The sequence below is a fragment of the Nyctereutes procyonoides genome, unplaced genomic scaffold, assembly GCF_905146905.1.
Source record: "Nyctereutes procyonoides isolate TBG_1078 unplaced genomic scaffold, NYPRO_anot_genome, whole genome shotgun sequence".
Taxonomy (NCBI): Eukaryota; Metazoa; Chordata; class Mammalia; order Carnivora; family Canidae; genus Nyctereutes; species Nyctereutes procyonoides.
The window spans coordinates 18,979,451-19,000,758 of record NW_026575141.1 but is presented as its reverse complement, the minus strand read 5'-3'; the positions used below and the strand labels follow the sequence as shown (position 1 = coordinate 19,000,758).

The 21,308-nt window shown below is 40.1% G+C and overlaps 1 protein-coding gene across 3 annotated transcripts in view; it reads left to right on the top strand.

The window, feature by feature from the left end:
* Positions 1–21,308, top strand: part of SLC25A13 (solute carrier family 25 member 13) — a 185,258-nt gene that overhangs the window by 137,915 nt on the left and 26,035 nt on the right. For all 3 annotated transcript variants that reach the window (XM_055307442.1, XM_055307441.1, XM_055307443.1), the window contains one exon: positions 12,057–12,197. In XM_055307442.1, the coding sequence (XP_055163417.1) occupies positions 12,057–12,197 (141 nt within the window). The remainder of the gene's footprint in view (positions 1–12,056; positions 12,198–21,308) is intronic.

The window sequence follows — 21,308 nt, the reverse complement described above, 5'->3', positions numbered from 1 at the left end:
TTTAATTAAGAGAGGAAATTTGATTAGCAAGCATCAGCTTTGTGTGCCAGGCTATAGATCAGCCTTGAATCATGACTCACCCCCCACAGATATTAATAACTTTGCATAACAAATCATTTGTTTCAACATCTGTAAATGCATTCAAATACTTCTTGTATTTAGCTTGAATTCTTAAGTATCCCTTGAATAATAATGTTTTTACTCTTGTCATAAAATTTACCCAAAATTTATCATCGAGCTTGAAATCCCTTGAGGTTTCAAACCAAATCATATAAAACCAGGGAAAAACTTCCTCCTGAAATGAACACATATGCTTTGATGATCAGCTGGTGAGTTAGGTTGCCTGAAGTGGATTTAAGTCCTACTTCTGCAGGCTTTCTCTTCTCAGGGTTTTCTGTGGAGATGTGGTCTCACAGTGTAGTTTTCTTAAGACAGAAGTTTTATGTGTGCAGGTGTCTGTGCACATACCCTACTTATAAATATAGAATGCTATGAGCCTCAATCATTAAGTTCAATTTCTGTGAGGTTGCTCCTATGTGACCTGTCAAGTAGCCAGGATTTATTATGCATTATAATGATGCTGTGGAAACAAGGTTATTATTTTTTTAATGGTTGCACCCTTATTTCATTAAACTTGTAGTTTAATGAAAATCTAATGGTTAGTTACATTATTTTCAGAGGTTATCACTGTTATTATTTGGAATATTCTCTAGGAGGTCTTTTTGCATACCCCCAAAAATGTTAAGCCCATATTGTAAATCAATCTTCCTCCCTCCCTTCCTTGTGTTCATTTCTTCCCTCCTTCCCTTCTTCTCTTTTCCCTCCCTCCCTTCCTTCCTCATTTGTCAGTGGCAGTTTTCTGGTTTGATGAATGACTTCCAATAAGATTGAAGTGAATTAAGTTATTTTTGCTTTCATAAGCTTTATTTTTATTTGTATTACTTTTCATTCATTTACAAACTTAAAATTGAACCAAATACATATTTTAGTCAAGACCATATCACATTTTGTTTATTTCAATATATGTTATAATTGCGTTTTTTAATTATGAAAAAATGGCCATATTAAAGCTAAGGTAGAAAACAAAGCAAAAGAAACTGGTCATTATTCTTCAATTCTAATTATGTAAGTTTTCTTAACTTATCTATCCGTTTCATCCCTTTCCGTCCACTCTGTTGACTCTAAGGCTTAGAGACTGTGTCAGGTATTAAGTAGCACCTGTTATGTTTGTCATGTATGGTCTAGCTTTGCCACTTTAGGAGCTCTTCCTTTGTAACTTTGTGCTGTCAGCTCATTACATCCTGGAGATCATGGGTAAATGATTGCCTGAACAAATGCTGAGGATAGGACCCATGTCTCACTGTTATGCCTGGGTGCCTAGCATTGTGTCTGACATATTGAGAGAGGTTTAAAAATATTTATTGATTGAATAAATGCTTGACTAAGAAGGTGTTGATAATGAGGGTGGTATATGTAGGGTAGTGACATAATATACTGGATGCTATTAACTTAGATACAGAAGTCATTTGAAGAGGCAATAACTTCAGGGATCAGAATGTGAAGAAAATGATGGACTTTAGGGAACAGCTATAACATGCCTACAAATTCATACCCAGGATGTTTCATAAGAAATGTTTCCCATACCTTAGTAAAGGAACCAACCATTAAAAAGGTTCTATTTATTTTGTCTTCATTCCAACCCTAAATATATATAGAATCCTAGGAGCAGAATAAATACAAAACACCTGGGGTATTTGATATAACTTATTTTTTTGTATATTTTTTATTGGAGTTCGATTTGCCAACATATAGTATAACACCCAGTGCTCATCCCGTCAAGTGCCCCACTCTGTGCCTGTCACCCAGTCACCCCATCCCCCTGCCCACCTCCCCTTCTACCACTCTCTGTTCGTTTCCTAGAGTTAGGAGTCTCTCATGTGATATGGCTTATTTATTGAATGTTTAATATGTGAAATGATCATGTCAGAATCATGAGGGAATTATATGAAAGAGTGGCTTTAAGACAAAGCAGACTAATACTGAGATCCCTCTGCACACCTATTAGAATGGCTGAAATCCGAAATACTGACAGCATGCTAATGAGTGTGTGGAGCAGAATGAACTCTAATTCATTGTTGATGGAAATGCAAAATGGTACAGTCACTTTGGAACATAGTTTTGAGGTTTCTTACAAAACTAAACTATAAGATCCGGCATTTGCAGTCCTTGCTATTTACCCAGAGGAATTGAAAACTTCTGTTTTTAACAAAAATCTGCACAAGAATACTTAGAGCAGCGTTATATCTAGCTGCCAAGACTTGGAAGAAACCAAGATGTCCTTCAGTAGCTGAATGGATAAATAAACTGTGGTCCTTCCAGACAAAGGGATATTATTGAGTCTAACAAGAAATGAGCTATGGAGCCGTGAAGAGACTTGGAAGAACCTTAAATGCATGTTAGTAAGTAAAGGAAGCCAATCTGGAAAGACTTTATACTACATGATTCCAACATAGAATCCAGAATAGACAGGACATTCTGGAAAGGCCAAAGCTATGGAGACAGTAAAAAGATCAGTGGTTGCTAGGGGTGTGGGAGGGGTAGAGAAATGAATAGACAGTGTTCAGAGGATTTTTAGGACAGTGAAAATACTCTGTGTGATATTATTGTGGTGGATAGATGTCATTATACATTTGTCCAAGCCCCTAGAATGCACCAAGAGTGAAACTGTAAGGTGCACTATGGACTTTAGGTGATCCTGGTGTGCGGTGTAGCTACTTCACTTGTAACAAGTGCAGTACCCTGGTGGGAGTGTTGAGAGTGGAGAGGCTTGCATGGCAGGGAGGGCAGCGGGTAGATGGGAAATTTATTTGTAAACCTGGAACAACTCTAAAAAACAAAAGAGCCAATAAGTAGCAAAAAATGCTAACCAGGACTATCTAAGTTGGAGGCTTCTCCAGGAAGTGCAGGAGGAAGGCTCATCACAGGGTGACCAGAAGGTCTTCTGAAACATAGGACTGAGGCAGCAGACTGGAGTAAGAAATCTGCTGCCTGGCTCCTTCTAGGAAAGCCCTTCCTCCAGACTTGCTCTGAACTTGGAGCACAAATAAAAGAGCTGCCTGAAGGCACTCAGAGTTCATCAGGAAGGCCTGCCTAGCTAAGGGCTACTCTTTGGTGGCTTAGGAATGTCATCTTATACTAGGGGCAAGCCCCAACTGATGAGAGACCCTTGAGACAACCTGATGTCTCTTTTCTATTTTCTTTCTTTTCCTTCTATGGCCAAGTCTCAGCCTTGTTTGACTCAACACAGTTCAAACACTAGGCCATCCTTCTGGTTATCTATTAAGTCGGGGCGGGATTTGTGATGACGTGAAAATACAAAGAAAGATTGGGCTACAGCTTTCATACAGTTAAGGTACTTTAGACATTGAAGGTCTGTAAATCATTACATGATTCTGGTAGTAGTAGTCAAAATAGACACGTATCACAGGCAGAGCCCAAATGTGAGCATATTTGACAGGTCTGCAACTTAATTGCTTTTTAATGTCAGTCAAACAGATTCCACTTTGGTTTCTTGGCCTAGGCTTCTATAGGCCTATTAAAATCCTATGAAGTTGAAAATATGAAATTTGTAAAATGTGTAAACAGCATAGCCTTTTCCCACCTTGCTATATAGTTAAATCAAGAATCAAATTTCCATTTGGTGTCTTTCAAAAATAAGTGATGAGAATCTATTCTCTTTTAAGATTTTGTAATAGTCTAGTTATAGATTTTTTACAAACAGCTTAATTTACATACCAAATCAAAGGAGAAGATCCTGTAGTGTTTCATGCTTAGAGATACACATTTAGTCAGATAGCCTTAACTAGGCATATGTTTGCTATGGCAGCCATAACAAAATGCCACAGACTGCAGGGTTTAAGTAATAGAAATTTATTTTCTCACACTTAGGAGAACCAGAAGTCCCAGATCAGGGTATCTACAGGTTTGGTTTTCTTCTGAAGCCTCTGCTCTTTGCTTGTGGTTGGCCATCTTCTTGATGTGTCTTCACATGCCTCCCCTCAGTCTGTGTGTTGCCCGCATTTTAATCACCCCTACAGGTTCCAGTCATACAGAGCTAGGGCTCACCCATATGACCTCATTTTACCTTAATTACCTCTCTAATGGCCTGTTTCCAAGTACAGTCACAATCTGAGGTGTATAGGGTTAGGTCTTCAACATAAGCATATTGGATGGACACAATTTAGCCTATAACACTAGGGGTTGTACTAAAGGTTCTTTTTTCAACTTGCACGGAAGACTCAACTTCTGGTTGTAGCAGAGTGATGACCTCTCCTGTGGGCACTGGGCCCAGCACTGTCCGTTCAGAGCTAGATAGAGGGTGAGGGGCCTCTTGGCCTCATGCCCCCTCATATTTGAAGTGAGATTGTTGAATTCCTGTCTTCAGTATTGCAAAGTACCTGACTCCTGTCAGGTACTGTATTTTAATGTATTTCATCCACTGCTATTTTCTGAATATATATATATTTTTACCTCTGTTATTTGTTTGTTTTTTAAAGTAAGCTCTGTGTCCAATGTAGGGCTCAAACTCATGACCCTGAGATCAAGAGTCATGTGCTTCACTGACTGAGCCAGCCAGGGACCTCCCTGTGATCTTTCTTTTTTGGAAGAGAGAAAAAAAGGGGGAGGGGGAGAAAGGAAGGGGTAGGAGGGAGAGAGACTCTCAAGCAGACTCCCCACTGAGTGCAGAGTTGATCCAAGGCTCAATCTCATGACCCTGAGATCCTAACCTGAGCTGAAATCAGGAGTTGGACACTTAACCAGCTGAGCCACCCAGGTATCCCCCACTGTGATCTTTATACAGGACAGTAATACCTATACTACATACAAATTATTTTCATGTCTCCATGTAGCATTGAGTTAGTAAGAGATTAAATAGAAAATATCTTGAAGCTTAGATTTCTTAAGAAAGCTTTGTTTTTCAGTTTATCTAAATATCAAATACTGTCATCACTTGCACATTCATTTTATATGCAGTGTGCATCATTAGGCATTTACTAGTGTAGACTTTTTTTATAGGTACAATTTTATTTGTATCCAAATAATCAAAATAATGTATTTGGGTTTTAGTTTAAAAAAGCCATATTCCATAACTTCATATTAATCTATTTTTGACACATGTAAGCACACATTTTAGAATGTCAGTGTGCAATTAGATATTCTTAGCACATGTCATTTGTGAAAAGCACTTTAAATCTAAGTACATTCAATTGAGCATAATTAAAATATCAAGATACACATTCTTCATATACATTTTGCCACTTAATTTTTTAAGTAGCTATAAGTATCTACCATGTGAATTCAAATTAAAAGGAGGTGATTAAATACAGTTATATTTAATGCTTTTAGTTTGAAATCTAGCAGGAATTGCGCTACGTTAAAAAAAAAAATACACCACTATGTTTTCTGTGGACAGCAGATTGATGACAGGATTGATTTTTTTTTTTAAACGCAAGACTGTTAATAATTTCTGAATATTCTCAAGACTGTTGCCTAGAATGGCTTGTGAGGGTGCAGATCACATGAAAGCATGTTTTTTCATCTTGTGAGTTCTTTTTATTTGACTCTCCAGGTCCCAAGAAAGAATGTTTGAGAATATTAGCTAAGTTAGGAAAGAAGCTTTAGAGAAAGGCTTGTTCAATTCCTGATGGGTGAAAGAAGGTGGATCCTGGGGAATTTTGAACATGAGCTCCTGAACCAATGTTTTAGGTAATGTGTTTCAGCTCTGGCTCTTTTCTGTAGCTTGATAATAAGCAGATAGCCTGGGCAAGTCATTTTTAAGGCATATAACTTTAAAACCTACTTGTTCACAGTTATTGGACCTAAACTACGTTAGGATCACTTTATGTGAAGGTCACTATCCTTGGAGTACTTGGAGAAATGGGGCAGTGCAGTAGGGTCCTAAAGTATGTTGCCTCTCTAAATATTTGATTGCTCGAAGTTTTTTTAAAGAGTATATGCATCACTTCCCACAGTAAAATTACCTATGCCGCATCAGAAGTGTTAACAACGAACATAATCATTACATAACATTTGACAAGAGGAATTTAGGTGACAAAATTGTGAGCGGGAAGAAGAAATCAAGCTTATAGTAGCATCAGGTCAGTGAGCAGAAAACAGTGATGGAAGCCACGTTTCAGGTTCTTTGCAGACTCTCCAACCTATATCAGAGAGGAGGTATTAGAGGGGGAAAAAACCTGTAATTTTACTTTGAGCCATGAGGAGTGTGTCATATGAGAAATTAGAGCATTTGGAAATGATGCTTTGTGTCGATAGAGCCCTGTTCATTTGAGAGGCTTCGTGCTTGGGCTTCATGCTGACATAGTTGTAGCTTCCACAGTCCCATGTCCCTTCCTTGTTCCTCTCAGCCCTCCTGGATGCAAAGGTGAATTATGAAGATCATGAATCATAGACAGGAATCACAACCGCTAAAACTGTCCTGGATTCATGAGCTTTGATTTACATCTGTAGCGAAAGGGGCATCCAACACATGCTTGGGACAGCCTTAAAGGTCTAAAACAAGTTGATCTTGGATGGGAAGGGCATTTGTGTTGCTTTCCTCATAGCAGTCTTGCTACCAGGTCAGAAGAATGCGCATTGTGCCTCTTTTTCAACAGTGGGGAACTTTTGTGCTACACCCAACCTAGCCTCTGCCTCCGTTCCTTTTGTGACCCATGGTGCTCATTTCCAAAATGATTTGCTAGTGTTGGGGGCAGTCCACACCTGAATGTAAGTGCAGAAACCAGTCCCATTGACAGAGTATGGTGAATGCTGTGCTAGTTATCTAGCCATTGCCATTTAACCAGCACCCGTAATAGGACAGGATTAACCATTTTTCAGTAACAAGTATTTTAGAATTAGAAGGACTCTCCAGCTCCTAAATTTTATTTAGAACCTGCTCTCCTCCTACCACACATGCACAGGAAGGTGCCATCTGCAGGAGTAACCCTAGTGTTTAGAGTTACGTTTGGGGACATGCCCCAATGGTCTTCAGCCGTCCTCTCTCATAGTCTCCTGCATGCCATATGCAAGCAGCAGGTCTGCTTTGAATATAGGCTGCACCTCACTAGCTTTGTGATCCCTGGCAGGTTACATAAGCTCCTTCACCCTTTCAGTCTCATTTTGCTCACTTACAGAACTGGCATAATATTACCCTCCTTATATTATGAGGATGGGCCAAAAGGGAGAATTCTTACAAAGCTCTTAGCATAATGCTGGTACCTAGTAAGCACCGATAAATGCTAGTGGATGATAATGTTGATCTCATCATAATTATCATTCTTATTAAAATTTCACTGTACAGATGTGGTGCTGGGTCTCTGCCCTGTAAGTGTGGCAGGCCCTTGTCACCGTGCCTTTGCGCCATTCTCTGCCTGGATTAGCTAAATCCTAATTGCACGCAGTCACCAGCTGATGTGTTATTTTCTTATATGCCGTACCACCTCCCCACATTATCCCAGCCAGTAGAAATCTTGCCCTCCTTTGAATTGCCATGGCAATTTGTCTGGACCTTAGCTCTTCTTGTATATTATAATTACCTTTTCCCATGTGCCTTTTTTTTTTTCCTGTTCATAAGACATGTATTTATTGGACCCAGTAGAAACTCCTTTGCTTGCTGGCTTGTAGCCGTGTGGAAATGGCTGTATAAGCTTGCTAGCTCTATCACAACAGGGTACCACAGACTGGGTGACTTAAATAACATGAATTTATTTTCTCGCATTTGTGAAGGCTAGAAGTCCAAGCTGGTGTCAGCAGGGTTGGTTTCTCTCAAGGTCTCTCTCCTCGGCTTGATGATGGCTGCCTTCTCACTGTGTCCACTCCTGGTCCTTCTCTGTGCACATTTGTGTCCATATCTCAGTTGCCTCTTACTGAGGTAGGACAGCAGTTATATCAGAATGAGGTACACCCATATGACCTTGTCTTAGCTTAACTACCTTTGTAAAGGCCCTAACTACAGTCTCCCTCTGAACTACTGAGGGTTTTTACTTCAGTAGAGGAGTGTTGTTGGAACACAATTCAGCCCTTAACAGTTTCTTTTATCTTTTATACCTCAATTTTCTCTTATGTAAAATCTGGAAAAAATCCCTCTGAGTGGGCCGAAGCTAGGTAACACATGCACAGCAACACCTCAGTAGCCAATGATGGGTGCTTCATGAATATTTATTACTTCACTCCTATTTCAAGCTCCTTGAGAACAGGAATGCTTTCTCACTCACCTTGTGTCCTTGGAGTTCTTAGGACAAACTTTGAGCACGATTGCTTATAAATATGCGGTGAATATTTATGATGTGAATGAGTCTGCCGTGAGTACATGTGTTTCTTTTTAGATGGATCCACATGCTTGGTAGCAACTTAAGGTTTCAGTAAGAAGGAGCATGCCAGGAAACCTGTAGACAAGTCAGTGTGCACACAGTAAATATAATGTGCACACAGAGCCAGTTCCAGTATAGAAAATCTTCACCTGTTCTACTTGCACAGACTCCGGAAAGTCACAGGGAAGTATTTGTTGACAAAATTCCACAGGCACACACAGCAGCGTCTTTACACAGCCAGGTCTCTCAAGTGGTGAGGGCCACAAAGACATCATATACAATAGGTGTTCCTGTTGGCGGTCCTCAGATTCAGCTCTCTTTCATCTCACAGAGGAGGGACAGGGGTGAGGCACTGTGAATGGACAATAGGCCGGGAGCTGGGGGAGCAACAGCCGGCGTGCCGCTCAGTGATCAAGTCATGGCGATGCTCAGACACTGTGCGTCTGATGATAAGCATCGTCTCTTGGTGCCTTGGAGTCTCTCATTTCCTTCTAGCTTAACTCCAAAGGACCGATTCATCTTCAGAACCTCTGTAATGTGCCACTTTGAGTCTGTAAGCTCTTTCTTTCTGAGCCCACCAGAGGCAAGGAACACATCACTTCTTCTCAGTATCCCTACACTTTCTTTCCACTGTGTCTGTTCCCTGCAGGCATCTGAAGTGGATTTGACTTTTGCATCGTCCTTAGTGATTAGAATTCACTCTGCCGTGCTAAAAGAATTGGTATCTATTGATTGGCTTGGAGTCAGAGAATTGAGTATTAAGTTCTTATTTTGTATATAACGTGAACTCTTACAAGTATGGGGGATACAGATAAGAGATAGGAGGACAGATAAGACAGCAATTCTGTACCTAACAATTGTACCTTTAACAATGGCACCACTTGGATATGTATAAAAAGTTTGTTGTGAGGTCACATGTAAAACATAAAATTTGCTCTCTGAAAGAAAGTGGAGAACTGGAATTAGAAATCATAGCTATAAGTAAACCTGTCAAGCAGCCTCTCAAAATTCAAAGGGATCGTGGAGGTGACACAGTGAAGTGATTCTCAACTCTCACTGCACATCTTTATCACATAGGAACAGTTTTTGAAAGGGCAGTTGCAGAATTTCTTATTTGTCTAGAATAGGATTTCTAAGTCACTACTTTTCAAAACTCTGCGAGTGACTGTAACATGCAGCCAGGAAGGAGACCCACACATTAGGAGACCTGAAGAGAAACGTGTTTGGAGTCACTACTGTATTTCAAGCACCGTGCTGGCTGCGGTCCATTCGTCATCTCTTTGAGCCTCCTATTAAGTGAGGTGGTTTGATGACTAGGGACTGGGACTCAGTCTGCACAGGGGATGCACAGCTGCCTCCCCACCCACTGTTGGTAGTGTCTGACGAGTATGCTTTGCGTTCCTGTGCTGTTCTTCAAGATCAATGTACGCAGACTGGTTTCCATCTGCCCCTAATAGAGATGGCTCTTACCCACTTTTGAGCTTTTAAAAATCAGCCTCAGACTGATTCCAACTCAGCAAATCTTCTTCAGCAGTTCTGCTCCGATAAAATGATTTTTTAAATACTTAATTTTTATTCATTTCTGCAACTCATGAGCTTGGGTCAAGAAGCACCAACACAGTCCTCACCGTGCCATTGGTGCTGTTGCTAAGCCAGATCCATTTCCTCTCTTCCATCAGCCAACCTTAACTCCTTTCATGTCTTGTGGAACAGTTCAGGTGCAAACCCACCCAGTACTGAAGGACCATAGACAGGCTGCAGGTTGGCCTTCCTGCCTACCTGCCAGTCATGGCAGTGTGGGAGCAAAGCATGGCCACAGAGAAGAGGGAGCCACATGTCTGGGTGGACCAGAAGAACACACTGGCCTCTGGGCATGTCCCCTCACGCTTTCCTTCCCACTTTACAAGGGCCTTTCTTGGGCCTTTTCATGAATCCAACCTAGGGTTTTTTTTCTACCAGGATTGTTTGGCCCACCTCCTGACAGTCACCTAGGAGAGCCGAAGGTGATGGGTGAAACCAGGAAGTAAGGAGGGGTGGTGAGTGTGGCAGTCAAGACACCAGACAGTCCTGCTGCCTTCTAAACAGTTCTAATGTATGGAGAGAGGGGAAAACTTGGTCTGTTTTTAAGGACAAGTGGGTCTTAAGATACCAAGTTGGTAAAAATTGTAAAGCAGTTTGATTTATAGAGAATTAATGTGTGAACATATTTCTTTGCCTTTTTTGGTTAATATTGGCTATGTATATTAGATAAGTTATGTAGAGGTATTTGTTTTTTCTTTATAGAAGTAATATATGATCTATATAGAAGAAATAAAAAATATAGCAGAAAAGGAAATAAACCACTTGTAATCCTACCACCTCAAAAACACTACACTGGTGTATTCTCTACACAATGGTAAGGGATAATGGGGGAAAGCTGTACATATATTTAAGCATGAGAGTTTTTATTTCCCAGTGTATATATTGAACATTTTCCACAATATTTTTATTAGCAGTATAGTATCTCATTGCATGACATACTAAGATTCATATAATTCTTCCTTTTGTGTTGGATATTTACGTTGTGTCTAATTTTTTCCTTCTGGTGTTATAAATTATACTTCCCAGATCATCCTTGTAGCCAGTGTTGATTAGTACTGGCCGTTCTGTGAGGGCACATACATTGGTTAGTGGTGTCGGAGGATCTAGCAAGAAGTTTTGGACAATATTCGTCCAAATTAAGCTTGTTGTTACCATGATGGTACCTTCTAAGTTATAAAATAGCAGCACCATGTCTGTGGTCTCATGTGGTAACATCACTCTGTAATAAAGATTTTTAACTATACTCTGCATCAACCTTAGTTTGGATAAAATTTTAGTATATTTGTGACAAGGAATAACAAGTTCAAGTACAGTGAGAAACTGTAATTGCTTATAATAAATATAAGCTTAGCTTCAAAATAACTAGCTTAAAATTTCCCTTATAGTCCACTTTAAAGATTTCCACTGTTGATCTTGATGGTGGGGCACCCAGCTGCTGCTGGAATGAAATAACACACATTGCTCAAAGTTTGGGCCATAATTCGTTTAATGCATATTTTTACTACTTGGACATTTATCTTATATGAAAAGAGCAATCTATACACAGGTAATGCATAAATAAAATTATAAGGATATGCGACTCCATAAAATGGTGTTTGATGATGGACCTGATTTTTTAAGGGAAGAAACAATAGCTTTCATCTAAGTTTATATGTTTTCTGGCAATTCTTGATTCACTGCTAGAAGTCCATCATGGCGGGGAGCCTTTGTCCTCGCTGTCTCCTAGTCTGACAAGCAGGTGCCTCTTTATTTGGATATTTTTTAATTTTCATTTTATTGTTGCTTTTGTGCCCTTGGCTTTGAGTCCTGTGATGGCAGCTGTGCTTCAGAGCATCTTTGTCATTCCCATGCGAGGACTTTGGGGAGGCAGGAGACATCTGTCTCTGCCCTTTTCCCTCTTTCAGCCTCTGAGTGAGGGAAATAGGACATTGGTACTCAAAGCCTCCTTGGCTGTAACTGTATTTTGATTCAAACTTGTCACTGTCTTGACTGAAACTACAGTCTCTTGAAGATAGTATATTCTGAGCTCCGTGGAGGATAATCCCTCCCCTCTTCCTGACCCTTCCCCTCCTTTGGTCCTAAGTCTTTACTTTTTCTCTCTTTTAGGCAGGAGGCTCCCAGGTGATTTTCACAAATCCTTTGGAAATCGTCAAGATCCGTTTGCAAGTGGCTGGAGAGATCACCACTGGTCCCCGAGTCAGTGCCCTGTCTGTTGTAAGGGACCTGGGGTTCTTTGGGATCTACAAGGTAACTTCCCTTTTAGTCATTTATTTGATTCTGGGTTCACTTACTAAATTATGGAATGGAGTAAATTATGTAAATAAACTTCTCATTATCGGAGAAGGACAAACATTATATATTCTCATTTATTTGGGGAATATAAATAGTAGTGAAAGAGAATAGAAGGGAAGGGAGAAGAAATGGGTAGGAAATATCAGAAAGGGAGACAGAACATAAAGACTCCTAACTCTGGGAAACGAACTAGGGGTGGTGGAAGGGGAGGAGGGCGGGGGGTGGGGGTGAATGGGTGACGGGCACTGAGGGGAGCGCTCGACGGGATGAGCACTGGGTGTTATTCTGTATGTTGTATGTTGGCAAATTGAACACCAATAAAAAATAAATTTATTATTAAAAAAAATAAACTCATTAGCATGAAATTGATTCCTCATGTTCATCACGTTTAGTAGCACCTAAAGATGTTCTGCTGGGACTCATAGAGTCACCTTCATGGCCATTGTCAGAAAGCCATGCTTGAAATACACTAATCATGGATTAACTGTGATATGAATGATGCCCAGCCATGTAGTTCTTTGGAGCAACAATGGCTGGAACTTTATTTGGGTTTGTTATTAGTACAAAAACCTAATTCTCAGTGCTGCCCTCTGTGAAGGACAGATGCAAGGATCGATACCAGGGTACTGTTTTCTGGATAGACTGAGCTCAGTTCAAGGAAAAGCCTGTACCAGATGGAGAATTTATTTTCTGATCCTGTACATTCTGGCCCTGTCCTTATGTATGCTTGTCATAATTATTTTGAATCTTAAACCATTTTTCCTTTTTTAAAAAAATTTTTAAACCATTTTTCATTTAGAAAGCAGTTTTCCAGAATAATTGCAAAACTAACCTTAGAGAAAATTCTGAAAATGTGTTATTTATAGTCCTCTGCCAAAAAGTCAAATTGGAATATGAGAATTAGCTTCATATATGCCCAGCCATAAGGCTTTATCAACCATAAGTTGTTTACCATTTTTCAATAAGAAGGTTAAAAAAATTTTTTTCACAGCCAACTTGACTAAGTAAACCTTTAGAGATAAATAAAGGTGAAGTCAGATGTTTACTTAAAATAGGTTTCATTTATTTCCCCATAAATATATAAAATCCCATCATATAAAATTGGTATTACTCTTTTCTGTACACACATATCAAATATTTTATTCAGACTCTTCATAAGAGTTTTGAATCAGTGTTTTGATCACCACTTTTTGAATCAGCCATTCACAAGGTCTTGGAGAGTACATTGTGTTCATTTTTATCCCACGCTGGCAAGGTGAAGCACTTTTGGACTCCATGTACAGTATTGTCCCTGGAAACTTTATCCCACAGACACTTAACATTAGTACAGTTGTTTCTTTTTTCCTATTCCCAGTTCATCCTGAAAGGACATCCCTGGTCCCATAATGTAACAACCTATATTGCTTTTGAGAGCAAACTTTAAATGCCTTGTTTTGACACCCAGCCCAGCATCTGTGAGATTCTACCTCCAGGAATATTTTTTTAACCTTTTTTTTTTAAGTCAAGTTTTTGCAGGCAATCTTGGTAAACATCTAGTGTTAGTAATAATTGAGGTTGTTTCAGATGAATCTGCCCTTCCCCAGTTGCCACTCTGTACTTCTCAAGGTGAAGTGATTGGAAAAGTATCCCATGATCCGAGACTCTGTTAGAATTGAATATAATGCGACACCTTCTTTTCTGGGGTTCATTCCAGGGGGAAGAACTTCCCTTATATTTAAGCAGATGTGGTGTTTAGGAATAAACACACCGGTTTTTTAAGTAGCACTACAGATTCGCCATGTGTGATTGTGCCTAGAGCACACTGTAAGAGCTGTTTCGGTTCCCAGATTATTATCCAGCTGCACAAGGACTAGCCATATTGTCACGAAGCATAGCATTGATAAATTTGAAGAAAAATCATCTTCTTTTCTAAATTTTTAGGCTCTTTGCAGACTGTAACACAATGAGGCAGCATGTCATTCTGACAAGATGCCAGGCAGTCTTTCCACGGGCTGTCTGGTGAAAAGCACTTAGGTACTGTGGCAATGACTGCTATCGAAATGTCTCTAAAGATAAAATGGTAAAAACTTGTTTGCTGACACAGAAACGGAGACTGTTAAACTACCTGCAAATGATAGGAGACTGAGAGCCCTTTCCATCTTCACAGCATTTCAAAACCCAAATCCCCTGTAACACCCCTTAGGAGAAGTCAGGCTCCTGCTTTCACAGTTAGAACAGAGGCCGCTGAGGGATGGTATCTGTGCTGACATTGAGGCTCAGAAGTTGCTTTTGAAAGTTCCACTTTTATGCTACGATTGCTTTCCTGAAATGAGCAGGACCGCTCAAGTTTGAGCAAGAGACCTCTCCTATATAAAGTTAGTTTAATTACTACCCTGGTGGTTTAATCTAGTTCAGAGGCATTCCACAGGGCTTGCTGCCGCCTTACAAAAAGCCTTACAAAACGCCGCTTTTGGTGTATTGGTAATTACCAAGTGAGGTCACTAACACTTTGGGCTTCTGGAAACTTGGTTTCCATACAAGAGACTGACTTGGCAGTCTCTTCTTTTCTGCGGGTCATTGGTGTCATCAGCTGCATTGGCCGAGACTGAGTCTAGACCTCCCTCACTTAGCAGAGCTCACCTCTCCGCTGAGTCTGCGCCTCCTGTATTACCACCCTGATGGTGTGTGTCCCAGCTCCCAGCCTCAGGTGTTGTTTCTTGGGAATATCTCTCCTCCTCTGGGCTGGCTCACCTCACCCACCCCCACCCCCATCCCCCATCAGAGGTCATTTAGCAATTCAAGATCCATCCCTGTCAGGCATTTCTGTATGGTTTAATGTGATTTTGTTTCAGGATAGCGCTTTTCATTGATAAAAGTTTTCTGTTTCTAGTCTTAGTTGAGTAGAAAAATGCAAATGACCTGGAGTGACCTAATACTTTAGAACTTAGTATGTGTCCCTGCAGGTGGATCTTTAAAGAGAGAACTACCATCCCGGCTGACTGGTAATCTGCCTTGTCCTTCCCTTGGGTCTTTTGTTGGCTGTTGTTAACATGACAATGTGGGACCCAGGAGGGGAGCTTGCTGAGTGGCTCTGCCTGTGTGGTTAGGCCTGCTGTTTAACCTCACCAAAATTGGACTTAACCTGTCTTTCTATTTTTCTCCTAAATTGACTTGCAAAATACCCAACTATTCTGTGACTTCTCAGTAAATGGTAATTAGAATATTTGCTTTAGAAATACATTTACACCTGAAAAAAAAAAGTGGATGTGGTAAACATTTCACATTCCTGAGGTCAGAAATAGTTTAGAGCAGATATAGTGAACTCTGCAAACAAAGCCCCCCCTCTTTTGGTAACGTTGAGAGAGACTGAGTCGGTGTGCAGCCCAGGTAGGTGATTGAAGTCAAGGCAGGATAATTGACTGCCACTGAAAGAGCTATTTGAATATAAAGTGGCTTTATTTATTTTTTTACACAAAACTTGCAATATGTACTACTTTTCTAAAGAATATATGAGGTTGCATTTCCCTATCCCTACATAAATTTTATTTTACTCTGTAAACTCTGTTATAGAAAAGAAAGTGGTATATGTCTTTTGAATGGTACCTTTTCCATGGGAGCCAACGGAGAGCTTTGATTACACTGTAGGAAGGGAGGGAAACAACATCATTTCACATTAAATGGCAACACAGCTGATAGAGGCTAAAGAGATGTTTCCTTAATCAGTGGACCAGTTCACGTCTCATTTTGAGGACAAAAACACAGTCACAGAAATGGTGACAGCCAAGACAGCAAGCATTGTCAAAAATTGCTTTCAGATTGTGTAATCACAAATTAATGCATTGGCTCTCCCTGGAAGGTGGTCACTTAGGGACATGGGCTGTATCTAGTGTGTTCTAACCAAAGGCATTTGTTCCATTGCATTTAATAGTGCTCAGATATATGTTTCATCCACATGCATGCATGTCGTGTACGTGTGTTCATTCATGGAGTGTGTATAAGTGAGCCATTGGAGCTAACTTCTGTCCATAAAACCAGAAAGCAAGTAATAATATATTGGATACATTCTTTTTTATTCTGCTAGTAGTCTCAGAGATGTTTGTGTGTTTTAAAAGTTAAAATACAAATTTATGTTTCAAAAAAATCAAATAATTCACAAAGGTATGTGAAAAAGTAAGATTCTCTCTATACGGTTCCCTTTTCTCTCCAGAAGATAATCACTCTTTGTTTCTTATATATCCTTAAGAAAGCCTTTCTGTTTACATCAATATTTACCTCTCTTCTCCCTTCCTCTTTTTCTCTCTGTATATCACAAATTGTATCAATATCAATGTTGTGTGTCTGTGTGTTTTAACACAAATAAAGTATTTCTAAATACACAATATATCTTTTTTTTTTTTAAGATTTTATTTATTCATCCATGAGAGACACCAAGAGAGAGGCAGAGACACAGGCAGAGGGAGAAGCAGGCTCCACGCAGAGAGCCTAACGCAGGACCGATCCCGGGTCTCCAGGATTATGCCCTGGGCTGAAGGCAGCACTAAACTGCTGAGCCACCCGGGCTGCCCCCCCCCCTTTTAATTGAACTATAGTTGGCATACAATGTTACATGAGTTTCAAGTGCATACAATATACTTTAAAGCTTTTTCCTCTTTTAATAGCTGTGTAAAATTTTTTTCTTGAGTTTTTCTAAGCAGTTTCCTGTTGTTGGGTGTTTGTGTTGTTTCCAGTTTGGGGATATTATAAGCAATGACAAAGTGAATATCCCTGCAATATATCTTGACCTACTTTTGTAAGTATATACAAATGATAAATTCCTAGCAATGAAGATGTTTAGGTCAAGGGGCATGTGCATTATTTTAGTGTTAAAGGATTTTGTCAAGTTATATCAGTTTATCGATTTGAGCTTGAGAACATACGAGTACATAATAATTACTCAATTTAGCAGCTTTTAAAAATTTCTATTTTTATGAGTTCATGGCCCCACCTGAAGAAAACAGTTGTCCTATTATTACTTGGAGGACAATCGCTTTGTGTGAATTTTCTAACACCAAGGACTATTACATGGTTTTGCAGCCACCCTGGTCATAGTTCTCACTCTCTTACTTATCCCACGTTTTATCTTTGCTCTGGGCCTCTGTGAAAACCTCCTCATGGGTTTATTCCTTTTGATTCTTGACTCTGCTAAATCTATTGTCCCTAGAGTTGATCTGTTTAAAATGTAAATCAGATTAGTTGATTGTGAATGCACTCAACCCACTTCTAATGAAAGCTGATTGTTCTGATAGGTTAGGATGTGGCTGTGAAGAGTCACATCCCTGCCCAGGGTTTGTTGGGTAGAAAAAGTCAGCCATCAAGAAAATAAATCTGGTGGGAGGTGGGGGGGATGGGCACAGGGGCAAAGGGGAGTGGGAAGTACACCTTCCAGTTACAGAATGAGTCAGCCCCAGGGATAAAAAGCACAGCGTAGGAAGAGGTGGTGGTATTTTAACAGTGTTGTCTGGTGACAGCTGGTAGCTACACTTGTAAGCACAACACATAGAGACTTTGAATCACTATGTTGTACACCTGAAACTAGTGTAACATTGTGTCAGCTATGCTCAAACAGAGATAACAATAAAAAAAACCCAAGTCTGTTATCAGGTACTGCTAAGAACCTTGAAGAAAAGGAGGCAGGTGAGAGTGCATAGAAGGGCCAAGGCAAGATAGGATTGGGAGGGAGGTGGCATTTTAATAGGGTCAACACGGAAGCCTCTCACATGAGATGATACTCGAGCAGAAACAAGAGGAAATGAGAAGAGTACCAGAAGCCATGTCTCCCTGCTGAAAAACCATCCAACAGCTTCCTGCTGCACTTAGATAGGGCCACAGGGATTCTATCCTATCTCCTCTACCCTCCATTTTGTACCATACTCTGCTAGCTACACTGGCTGCTTTTCTTTCATTCAGATATTCCAAGTTCACCCCCTGTTGCTTTTCTGTCTGCCTAAAGGTTCTTCCCTTCACATCTTAGGTCAGCAGAGGATTGCTCAGAAAGACAGCCAGGTCACTCCCTGTGCCAGAGTCCTCTTCCAGTTCTGTCCAGAGCACCCGGCACCATCTGCTGGTTATATATGTGGGTGTGGGTGTGTGAGACCTACCTTATTCACTGCTGCTTGTAACGGTTTCTGCACATAAACAGACATTTGATAAATATTTGTTGAGCAAATGAATGGCAAGCAAAAGCCAGGTGTCTCCAAGTTATAAATAAGAATATTAGAGCACAGAAAGTCAGTGAATTGGCAAGTAATGACCAAAGATTATGATATTGAATGTAAAGAAAGCAGCTAATTATTTAAGAACTTGCTTTGTCATTTCTGGAGGCATCCATTCCTTCATCCAGCAAGCTCTGCCCTGGGCCCTGGGGATATAAACATAAATTTTAAAAAATGCATGGTTTTATAAGAAGTTTACCATCTCATTGGGGCAGTCAGGTAAAAAGATGTTTGGAATACAGCGTGGCTGGGAAGGGCTGTCAGGGGCATAGACAGGGCTCTAGGGGAGGCAGGGTTGACTTGGTGGCAAGGTCAAGAAGGATTTCTGAAGGGGGGGAAGTAGCCTTAAAGGATGAGTCATTATTTACCAGTAGAAGGCAAAGACAAATGGCATGATGAGGTTTGTGTTTGAAGAAAGGTAATTCAGTTTCAGTGTGGACAGTGCTGCATAGGAGGTCCAGACTGAAGGCTGGGTGCTTGTTAGGTGGATCTTGGTGGTGGATTGCAGGTAAGAGGGGTGGAATTAACCCAATGTAGGGTTTGATGTTGGAGAGAAGGGGATATATGTGGATTAGGGTTTTTTTTTTTTTTTTTTAATCAGTTTAAAATCTATGTTTGGTTTAAACATGTATTTTGTATCACTTTTTTATCTACAGTGAGAGAGGATACATATATATATTTTAAAGATTTTATTTATTCATTCATCAGAGACACAGAGAGGGAAACACATAGGCAGAGGGAGAAGCAGGTTCCCTGTGGGGAGCCTGATGCGGGACTGGATCCCAGGACCCCGGGACCATGACCTGAGCCAAAGGCAGACACTCAACCACTGAGCCACCTAGATGCCCCAGAGGGGATATATTTGAAAGATGTTTGATAGTCTCACAAAGTCTTAGAAAGTGTGGCAGGGTGAAAAGTAAAGAAGATTAAAAGATGGCTCCCAGGTTTTTGGCTTGAGCAACATGGATAGATGGCAATATCATACATTTTAGAAATTTTTAATATATAAGAAGCTGCAAAAACTTTACAAGACCATCTACCTGGTGTTACCTTTCTAATTGAGAAGAGAATTTAACTTAATAACTTAGTAGGTAGGGATGGGGTGAAGGCTGACACTGTCTCCTGACTCCTCTGTGTGGCGTTTGCCCTAATCTCAGTTTGCCTTACTAAGCGTAGGACCAGAGACTTATCAGAGGGCTGGGGACCAGGAATGCTCTTTTAAGGGTCATCTGCACGCATGAAGCTAGGAGAGGGAGTAAGATCTCCCAAGTTGATGGGGCACCAATGATGGAACTCAGAGATCACCTGCCTTTAGGTGGCAGAAGGAAGAATGAGTAGAAAAACTAGAAGCATCTGTCAGGTGGAGAAGTAAAATGAACAGTTGTTAAAAGGAGTTAGTGGAGGGATAAAGTACAGGCAGGGAAGGAAGAGGTGAGTAGTATCAAGTGCAGCAGAAACCAACTAGGATAAAAGCCCAAGAAAAAGTCTTTGATGTAAAAGATGGGGGTCAGTGGTTATCTTTAAGAAATCAATTTAAGAAGAATGGCAGAAGTAGAAACATAATGAGAAAATACTAGCAGCTACAGACCATTCAACGTAAAGGTTTTACTGTGAAAGGAAAAAAGAAGGGAAAGAGTACAGCAACTGGAAGAAAAAGTAGAGTTGAAGAATATTAGGGGAGAGAGGAAGTTGAGAAAGTTATTGTTTTGTGTTCTCAATTCTGTTGGGAGAACCATACCTATCTCTAGACATAAGAAAAAGAATCACTGAAGATAGAAAGATTTGAAGCATCTGAAGATAGCAAGATTGAATGTGGTGCTAGAATTTTCAGGAGAGGCAGTAGAGACAGAGTCCAGCCTTAGAAGATTGTGTGTGTGTGAATGTATGTGTATGTCTGTATGTATGTCTGGGCGTGCGCACACACATATACATGTATGTGCACAGTGCATAGAAGCTTACTGGAGCTCGTGTTTTTTGAGTGCTTACTCAATAATGCCAGGCCCTATGCTTAAAGCTCTATATTATGTGATGTCATTTAATCCTAACTACAACCAAAGAGGCAGATAGTAGGTTTTGTTTTGTTTTGTTTTGTTTTTTACCTCCAAGTTACAGCTGAGGAAAAGGAGTCTTGTTGGATTTAGGTAATTTGTCTAAGGTCACAGACCTCGTAAGTAAGTAGGAGGCTGGGTTTCTAACTCAATACAATCTCTCTTTGAAATCTGACCTATCACATAAAGATATATTGAGCCAGATAGTAGAGAGAACATGCCTGGTTAGTTAGGGGAAGTTTGAAAACAAGGTTATATACTGAGCATAGACAGTGAGCAGCAGTTGGCAGGTTTAGTGTCATTGTCAACAGTGAGAATGGAGGTGGAAAGAACTGAGATGGCACTGAGCATAGTAGCATGGATAGCATAGGCCAGGGCAGTTAGATTACTGTTCTTCCTAATTGTTTTTAGTACCCAGCACTATTTCAATATGGTAGATACTCTAGGAGAATGACTCCAGGTTACTCTGTTTTGTTTTTTAGAATAACAACATGTTTAGGTCTCTATATCGGCTCTTTAAATTATAGAAATTAAAATTATTTTATCCATTTTGAAGCAAGAGGGCCCTTTTATTTTTTTTAACTCTCATATTAACCAGAATAGCAACGCACATCACATATTCTGTGCAGAAAGTCAGGTAACCTGTCAGTGACACCATATTGCTGTTCAAATGGTATGTTTGTGTTCATTGAAAAATAACTCTTTGCCTTCCTGATAGCTTTGTCAAAAATATCTTTGATGAAGATGAAAATTTTAGATATCTTATCTCTAAAAGGCAAAATTTTAGA